This window comes from Sinocyclocheilus anshuiensis, unplaced genomic scaffold, assembly GCF_001515605.1.
Source record: "Sinocyclocheilus anshuiensis isolate Anshui unplaced genomic scaffold, SAMN03320099.WGS_v1.1 scaffold1623, whole genome shotgun sequence".
Lineage (NCBI taxonomy): Eukaryota > Metazoa > Chordata > Actinopteri > Cypriniformes > Cyprinidae > Sinocyclocheilus > Sinocyclocheilus anshuiensis.
The window spans coordinates 1,306,839-1,316,409 of NW_015553403.1; the positions used below are offsets into that span (position 1 = coordinate 1,306,839).

At 36.3% G+C, this 9,571-nt stretch overlaps 1 protein-coding gene across 3 annotated transcripts in view; it reads right to left on the reverse strand.

The window, feature by feature from the left end:
• Positions 1-8,585, reverse strand: part of LOC107668315 (oxysterol-binding protein-related protein 10-like) — a 36,837-nt gene extending 28,252 nt beyond the window's left edge. Inside the window, exons 1-3 of one of the 3 annotated variants that reach the window (XM_016460158.1) lie at positions 8,393-8,520; positions 4,658-4,737; positions 391-504 (exon numbers count right to left, since the gene is read on the reverse strand). In XM_016460158.1, the coding sequence (XP_016315644.1) occupies positions 391-504; positions 4,658-4,737; positions 8,393-8,438 (240 nt within the window). In that variant the 5' untranslated portion in view covers positions 8,439-8,520. Of the gene's footprint in view, positions 1-390; positions 824-4,657; positions 4,738-8,392 lie in introns of those variants that run through there. The other 2 variants (XM_016460159.1, XM_016460157.1) reach the window with 2 other exon arrangements.
• Between the last annotated feature and the right edge of the window lie 986 nt (positions 8,586-9,571).

Sequence of the window (9,571 nt, forward strand, 5' to 3'; positions counted from 1 at the left end):
TATATAAAAAACAAGTAATATAAAATGATATATAAATATAATATTAAAGAACGTTACATATAGAATTTTATATAAAGTTATACATAAACATGCTATTAAGTATTTTTAAATACTAAATATATAACTACATTTTAAATATTTTGTGTGTATATAGTGTGTGTGTGTGTGTACTTATATATATATATATGTGTGTGTACTATACATATATATAAAAATATTTTTATAACAAGTTTTAATGAATATATCTTGCTAAAAATATAATTAAAAGCCCAAAAATCTGAACTAATAGACTGACCCCAAAAATCAAGTTAAAAACCCCTGACAGACACTGCAAAACATCAGTGTGTTTAACAACAGTGGCTAGCTGGCTCTGTCTGATGCTGTCCGTACCTCTTTGACCTGGTGCAGTCCTGCAGGATGCTGACTGCAGGCCCGTTGACTGGCGGTGGGGGACTTGTGGTGGGTGATGGTGATGACAGAGGCAGGAGTCCCGTGCTGGGGGGTCTGAATTTGGGTGGAGATGGAGGAGCACTGTGGGACAGGGTGCGGGTGCAGGGAGAAGCTGCGGGTCCGACCAGCAGATAAGGAAGAGGATGTGTTGCAGGAGGAAGAGGAGGAGGTGCAGCCCTGAAAGAGATAGCAGCAATGGCAGCAGCAGGAGTGAGAGGGAGAGCAGGCTCCCAGGCCTGGCTTCCCGATGGGCACAGACACCGGCCCTGTGCTGCCAGCACGGTCTGCCATCACGCAAAAGAGCATCATCGGCCTGACACCACCAAGACAGCAGCCACATACAGACAGGGAGGGTGAGAGGAAGCAAGGGCAGTGCATGGTGGGAGATTCAATATGAGGCAGCAGAGAGAGGAGGAGTGAGCTTTCTGTGGAGTACTGTTCTCCACTGCAGAGAGAGTAAGGATTGTCACTTGTTTGAAATGCTTTCATCTCTAAAAGCTCTTCGGCACAACCTGAGAACTGCAATCTCATTCCATCACAGTTAATCAGAGATCTTTTTTCTGAGATACACAAGAGCATTTAGTGCACTGCTGATGAAAAAAAATGCACTAAAGCAACTGCCTAATGCATGCTTTCATAAATGTCACTACTAAGTCTAACTACATTTATAGTTTTTTTTTAAGACTATACAAAAATGTCTTCCACAATTTATGTGGACTTTGGGGTGTTTTTTTTGTGTGTTTTTTTACCACACTGCTACATCGTTTCTAGGTTGTCATAGATGACTGGTTACTTGCTGAAGAGCAAAAAAGCTTTCTATGATATTCTCATCCCTAAGCATCAGGTTTAGGTCCATTCTTTAATGTACACAGATTTTTTTTTAAAGAAATTGACACATATTAAATTTGAAAGTGAAAGAAAAAACATTATTATAAACATTAAAAAAGATTTCTATTTCAAATAAATACTGTTCTTTTTATGTTTCTATTCATCAAAGAATCCATCAAAGTATCATGGTTTCCACAAAAATAGTAAGCAGCTCAACTGTTTTAAACATTGTTAAAATAATAAATCAGCAAATTATGATTTCTGAAGGATCATGTGATACTCATGTGAAGATAATGAAAAATCAGCTGTTATCACAGGAATGCATTACAGTTTAAAATTTGTTAAAATAGAAAACAGTTATCTTAAATTGTAGAAATATTTCCCAATTTTAATGTTTTACTGTATTTTTGAACGATAGTGTAAGTCTATGAAAATTTGGCCTTAGTGAACACCCTTAAAAAGTTCTGTTGCCAAAAAAACACTAGAAATCAGTCTCAGAACAGCTAAATTCCTAAAGTCATGCTCTCTATCAAAAATGATCCATACCCAACAAACAGAGGAAGATGTGTTTAGATTTTTTTTTTTTTTTAAAAGGTAATAGCACCTGTGCATTCTTCAGAAACGCAAGAGAAGAGCTCCTCTGGGTGTTGCAACATGGACTCTTAGGCTTGAAGGAAGGTCGCACTCTTTGATACGACCCAAAATTAGACCATACTATGAGGTTTTCTGTACATGCGGCAATGAGTATTTTATTCAGGTCCTATGGAACTCCCCCAACCTCATGCAATTGCATTCTCGCAGTCTAATGGCAGTCCATTGTTCAGTCATCTGAGATTTCAGCCCTGACTAGGTTACATAAGTCATAGACTATACAGACCCTTAGACCCCCTTATAGCAGGGAATTAAAATTCTGAAATTTAGAGAGAAGGGTAAAACCATAAAAATAATATACATAATATACAACGCTATAATATATAATGTTCACCAAGGTGGAATTTGATAAATACAGTAAAAATAGTAATATTGTGAAATATTATTACAATTTAACTGTTTTTTATTTTAATACATAATGTTTAGAAGCCATTACTCCAGTCTTCAGTGTCACATGATCCTTCAGAAATCATTCTAATATAATGATTTGGTGTTCAAGAAATATTTCTTCTTATTATTAATGGTGAACAGTTTTGTTGAAACAACTGATACATTTACGTTTCAGTATTTTTGTTGAAACACGATACATTTTTTTCAGGATTCTTTCATGAACAAAAAAAAGAAAATAGTAAAAACAACAGCATTTATTTGAAAAATAAATCTTTTGTAACAATGTAAATGTCTTTTATTGTGTCTTTTGTTCAGTTTAACGCATCCTTGTTGAAAAAAGTAAATTTAATTTCTCTTAGTAGAAACATAATAATTCTCTGCTAACAGAGCAGCAGGTAATAAAGTGCAGTGAATAATAAAATATATACAAAAATAAGCACACTGAGTGTAGAGAATCCATGAAGCATCTGTTGCATGCATTATGGATTCAGTCATTAAATGAATAAATATAACACACTGGTAATGTAATATATTTAGCCTTAGGTCGATGATGAAGACCAGGCCCAGATTTGTGTAGTTTCAAATTACTTTGCTTATAATGGGATTTATCAAAGAGACTGCAATCCTTTTTCAGAATACATTAGCAGCTAACACTGTCTTGTGTTATTAGACTGCCATTTGTTGGTCATGTATTGAAAATGAATGCTAATAGAAGTCAAACAATGTTTTAGCCTCAAGGCTAAATTCCATTCCATTTAATCCGCGCTCTAAATTACTGGATAACGCCAGTCTCTCCCATTTGTAAACACTCATTTTCAGATCTGACTGAAGTTATCATTATTCTGCCACTCAAAAGCGCTGAAAATTACAATAAATAATTGGACACATCACCATCTGCCTAAAAGTCTGTCTAATGCATATTACGGCATTTAAACATCCATTTGAATCTCTTTCAGTTGGCAAAACTCTCATTATGTATCTTGAGGCATGATTTAATGACATGTCTTAATGGAGGTGAACGCTTACAGTTTAACTCTGTAAAGGTTAAACATACAAATCACTGTGTGTTCAAAATCAGACAATAGTGGGAAACAGAGTGTGACACACAGTGTTTTGTCACATGATATGTGAAGAACTGATACAATAAATATAAGTCTGTTTCTCCCATCAGTATTAAACAATAATTTTGAAAAAAGTAAATGATCATACAGTAAATGATCATGTCAGGTGAGCTGTCACATGTATAGATCATATGCCTCCATATATCTACTTGTTTTATTGCTCAATGAATTATAATAACCATATCTAAAACTGTAGATAACAATAACAGTTCTGTACATACGTTCATGTTTATAATGTCAAAATACTTTATTACATTTTCTGAAGAACCGTCACGGTAGTCACCACCAATGCAGTATTGTTATTGGTAACTAAAACTATTAAAAATTGCTATGTTAATTTAAATAAAGCTGAAATAGAATGATATATAAATATTAGATTAAAATGCATAACTGAAATAGGTACTATCGTACTAAAATGTATAAAATAAAAAATAATATAATATTATAATATAATAAAAATAAATTAAATCTAAATAAAAAAGATGATAAAACACGGCAAAGCCACATTACATAATGACTAAAACTTAAACATAAATTATAATAACTGAAAATATCAAAATAAAGCCAATATAAATACTATAACAACATATAAATAATATTAATATAACTACAATGCCACAATACTAGTAGTTGTTCTAAATGGTTTCTAAGGTGTTCGGAGTGGCTTTTAGCACGTTGGCTGTTTACATATTTTATATTTTATTATATTTATATATAGCATTTTTTCACCTGTTCTGTCATCCACCAGGCTAAAAAGAGTTAAATCACATCCCATCTCTACCAAATAAACCAACCAAATTTACAGGTAAAAACTTGCTAATGACCTTATTTGAAATTCCACCCATTACAACAAGCCTTATATCCAGTGTGATGAACTTTATTCTCTTATGAAAAGAGACAGAGAGAGTAAACTGCATCCCAAATCACATAACTACATCGTTTGTCATCGAAGTAGTGCCTGGAGAGGTCAGAGGAAATGGAGAGCGAGTCAGTCAGTACAAGGAATGTGAGAGATAGAGACAAAGACAGGAAGGATGACAAGGGAAGATGCACTTACAGAAAGGACAGTTAGTACATCATTAATGATAGGGTGAACAAAATCAAAAGAAGGACAGCCTCAAGACAAACATTCTGCTTTCAAAAGCAAGAGGGAGTGAAAAAGTTGTAAAGGACAGAAATGAGAGCACAGTGTGCCGTGTTAAATGTAACTGGGTTACCTTGGCACTGCCGTCTGAGTGGCGACGGGCACACAGCTGAAGTTGGGTCATCCACATCTGCTGCTCACGCGCATCACAAGCTAAAAGAAGACACACATACTATCAATGGCCATATTCATTCATGCTGTCTCTATAGCTAATTTAGTTCAATAAACACAACACATACATTTACTGAATTTGATTGTTCATTAAAAATAATGAATGTGTTTGGTTATGTAAATCGTTAGAAATAGTCATGCATATGAAAGGGTTCATATTATGAGAAATGTATTTTACTTGAACTTTTATGAAAATGTTAACATTATCCTTATATCACAGGTTCGGTGTCAATAAAATCTAAATCCACAGCATTTGAAACCAACTGTCATGATAAGTTCCATATTTTATGAATTTTGGTAAATAATGACATTAATTTTGGCGCACAAGTCCATAGAATGCTGCAGAGATTACGTAGTTTTGTAGGCAAACTCAGAAGTTATCATAAAACCCTGTTACCTCAACAAAAAGCCAATAGTTAGGGGTTCAAGCGCGTAGTGCTGAAACCTTATTGTAATTGTTAGAATGGCCAAGGATCAACAATCTCCACGTAAAAATGATTGGGCAGACCAACAATAAGTCGTAGAGACTTGAAACTTGGAGGGATGGTAGTACTCACACTGTCTAAATTTCACCAAAGCTCTCCCCAATCGGACTGACGGGGACATTACAGCGATCAAAAGTACAAAATTGCTCATAACTCCTAAACCGTTGGTCACAGACTCAAGTGCCTTATGTCGTTGGAATCCCTGGCAAAATGTTTGGGTATTTTGGATTTTTTGAAAAACCTACTTTTGCGAACTAGTCCTAGGTTTTTCGCCAGATCAGAACCAAATCAGTGCAGAAAGATTCTCTGGAGAGTGAATATAAATAATTATCAAAAAAGTTAAACTTTTGACTCACCGTCACAAAGGGAGGCCAAAATGTTCGTAAGGGGCAGGGCCGCTTTTACTAAAATGGCTAAGGCCAAACTCAGAACACTCATGTAGGAACTCAATCTGAAAAAAAAATCACGGAGCTTGGCCACTTGGTGGCCCTATTAGAGGGGAAAAAAAATTAAAAATAGCTATAACTACACAACCAATTGTCCGATCAACATGAAAATTGATAGGCAGTGTCAACATGGCCGCCATTGGCCAATGAATTTTGAGCACCCATTAGACAAGGTTAACGGAGGTCAATCTGAACGAATCTCAGTGTGCCTGCTTGACTCATGGCCCTAAAGGTCTGTGAGAAATTGGAAAGAAATTGTCCACTGGGGAGCGATATCGCATTTTTCAAGGGCGTAAACAATTGTATATTGCGCAGTTTTTCACACATACACACAATATTCATATCACCTGATAGACCTCATCATTCTGAACAACTTTTCCTCTTGAACCATTGCTGTCAATCAAATCGTTTGTTAAATAATTGAGAATATGTAAAAAACTTTTGCAAACTAGTCCTTGGTTTTTCGGTCAATTTAAAAAAAAAAAAATACACTGCAGTACAATTCTCTCTAGGTCAATAAATATAAAAAAAAATGTATTTTACCCTTTGGGTAGCTATAATGGTGTCGTTTAGAACAGGGGTGTGTCCAACCATACCCAAAAGCCTATAAATCCTAATCAAAAACTCAAAACTTCACGAAACTAGGTGAGCATATGCGACAGGTGATTCTAAACAAGCATGCAAAGTTTCATGGAGATTGGACCATAGGTGGCACTATAACAGTAGTTATAAGTCTTCAAAAACACAATATTTCTATGGTAAATGACCTCAAATTGCAGAAAATGTTCATATATTCACGCATACACTAGATCTTCCCATTGTACGATCGATCTCCTCATTCTGAACAACTTTGCCTGTAGGACCACTGCTGTCAATCAAATTGTTCTTTATATTTGACATTATTTAAAAAAATCTACTTTAGTGAACTCCTCAAATCCGACCATAGGTGGTGCTATAACCGTCCATATTTCTATGGTAAATTACCTGGATTTGCCAAAATACTTTTTTAATCATTGATTTAGGTGGTTACAGGCTTGCTAATTAATATGCAATGTCTTTTTTTATATGTGCTTAAATGTCTTAAAGCGCTTGAACCCTGATAATTGCTGCTAGCAGCTATATATTGGAGCTTGACAGCTCATGGTCACCATAACCTGTTATCCAGAATTTGTTAATATTCTTTAGAATTCTCCTTTTGTGTTACATGGAAAAAAATAACAGCATGTGTGTTTTGAAAGACATGAGGTTGAGTAAATAATATTTTAAAATTTTAATATATAACTAATATATATCACCATAAACCCCCAGTTGATTAATCACAGTACAATAAAATATTTGTTTTCTGAAATGTTTAAGTATGGAAAATAGGTGTTATCTAATTAAATTTCCAGAACAAAATCTGAACTCTGAATAAAGCCAGTTTTATTTTTCTTGCCATATTAGAGTTTTTATAATGTTTTTATAGAGGGGATTACTCCATAAATCAAATATTTTTTTTACTCAAATACAGTAAAATACTGTCAACAGCCAGAAAAAAAAAAACATGTTTCAGGGAAATGATATGAACAAACCACTCTGTAAAAACCTTCACAATCTAGAAAGCAATAAAACTAGAAAGTTTGGTGTATGTACAGGTGCATCTCAATAAATTAGAATGTCGTGGAAAAGTTCATTTACTGAAGTGGAGATTTCTGGTTTTGTGCATGAGAAAAAAACTCATTTTGAGAAAACAGCCTATAAAGATATATATTTTAATTGAAATCTACAGACACACACACACAGAGAAAGTAATAATAAAATAAACACTTTAATGTGTATTGTGTATGTTTTCTTTCCACTAGTCTGAAGCAAAATATCCCCAAATCAGTTTTTTCGTGCACTGTCTTGCCTAAAGAAGATCTTGCATATCAGCAAACAGGGTTTGCATTTTGTCCCATGAAAATCTAGTTTTAACGTTATTAGGTATGGTATGATATGGTTACCCAGGTAGAACAAATGCAAGCTTTTTCATTGACACAAGACCAAAAAACTTCATTTGTGGCTTGTCTGCAACCTGGGGTAAAGACTGAGAAGGTGTGAAATTAGAAAAATAGCACCTGAAGATTATAATTTCAGAATGCTGGAACACTGGGAGCGGATGAGACTCCTCCTGCGGCGAGGCTGTCAAACTACTGGGAATAACACTGGAGGTGACAGCTTTTTCCCAGTGAAATTCATCCTCTCACAACCTCTCCGAAATTGCCTTTGTTACAAATGGCCGATTTGGCTCGTGGTATTTTGCTTGTAAACTCCTGACACAGTCTAAATGAGTTCTCAGAGTCACCTCGGACCAAAAGAGCATTTTTATGTAAAACCATCATAAAAGATTGTGGCATACAGTGAATGCCAACCATGAAAAGATTCTTGGCATACTTGAAACAACACAAGAAAAACAGAGAAAGGGGAAAGTATAGAGATCTAATCTGACGAGGAAGTAGCTGGATGGAAAGAAAGGGTGAACATGGACAACTAAATCACAGATGCAGGGGGATGCCTGAGGGGACAACACATATCAAAGAGATACTTTCTTAAGAGACGTTGTGCAAGACAGAGTAAAGAAACCCAAGTTAAAGGAGAACGGAGATCGTAGGGATCAAATCGGACACAAATGGCCATGTCAAAAGCAAAAGCAAAGAATTAAAACCCTGACGAGGGGAGGCCGCTCACCCCGCAGTTTGAAGAAATCTCCATTTGCAGCACAGACTGTGAACATATAGGGAAACTCGTCGCTTGGGGCCACCGAGGAGCCGATGAGGGGCAGGAACGCTCGTGGCTTCTGGTTCTTACTGAGCTCGTTGATGAAATACTGAAGCTGGCCGAGCTCAGGGTCCAACACAAAGTACCTGCATGATGAAAAACAGAGAGGAGAAGGTGGTTACATTACAACTAACCTAGATTTTGACAGTGTGTGATGCCTGACGTGTTCTGAGTGGTTGCTCTGAATTGCTATGCGGTTGCTAGTAGTGCTGTGTTCAAAATATCGATACGACGATGTATCGTCACAGAGATTTGACGATACGAGTATCGATACAGCTGGCCCTGTATCGAAATTGTGGCACGTGTGCAGCAGTGGACCACGCCTAATTTGTTTAACATTTTACAACGTTTAAAATTGAGTAGAAAAGTGCGAGGTTTCTAAAAAAGAATGAATAGAGCATATATAGGCTACAACCAGGTTTAATCTGGCCGCAGAGGAACACAGCTGGGTTGCCTGATATAAAGAGATGTAAACCCCAAAACAGAGCTTCACACTTGCGCAATACAGAAATATCTGCTAATAACAGTAAAGCTGTGGCTTTAATTCCTTTAGAAACAATGATGCTACCAGCTCCTTGTTGAGAAAGATAATGTAGCTCTTGAGCGATTAAGCCATTTAGTTGATAAAACTGCGGGGCATTTGTTCCTGAATGTCTGAGTGCGGCCGTAACGTGATCTGTTCAGTGTGTGACTGAACTTGACACCAAACTGTTTCACACAAATGCTGGCACAGACGTGCATGTTCGGCTAGAGTCGCTTTGAACTCGTGCATCTTCGGAAGCGGAGCTGCGTGGAAAGTTACAAAAAATGTCATGCACACCGCCACGCGAAACGACGTCGTGCGCACTCAAGCCGAACTGCTAAGTCAAAGTTTCTGCTAGTGATTTCTATGGAGAAAAGTCACTTCCCGCCCTCCAGCTGCATTTCACGCTAGGGCTGTGTATCACCAGCAAAGTCACGATACAATACGTATCACGATACAGAGGCCACGATACGATACATATCAAGATACATGACTGCACTGAATTTCACCTCAGCAGAATTTAGAAAAACAGCTGTTTATTAAACACTTCATACTATGGTGACATT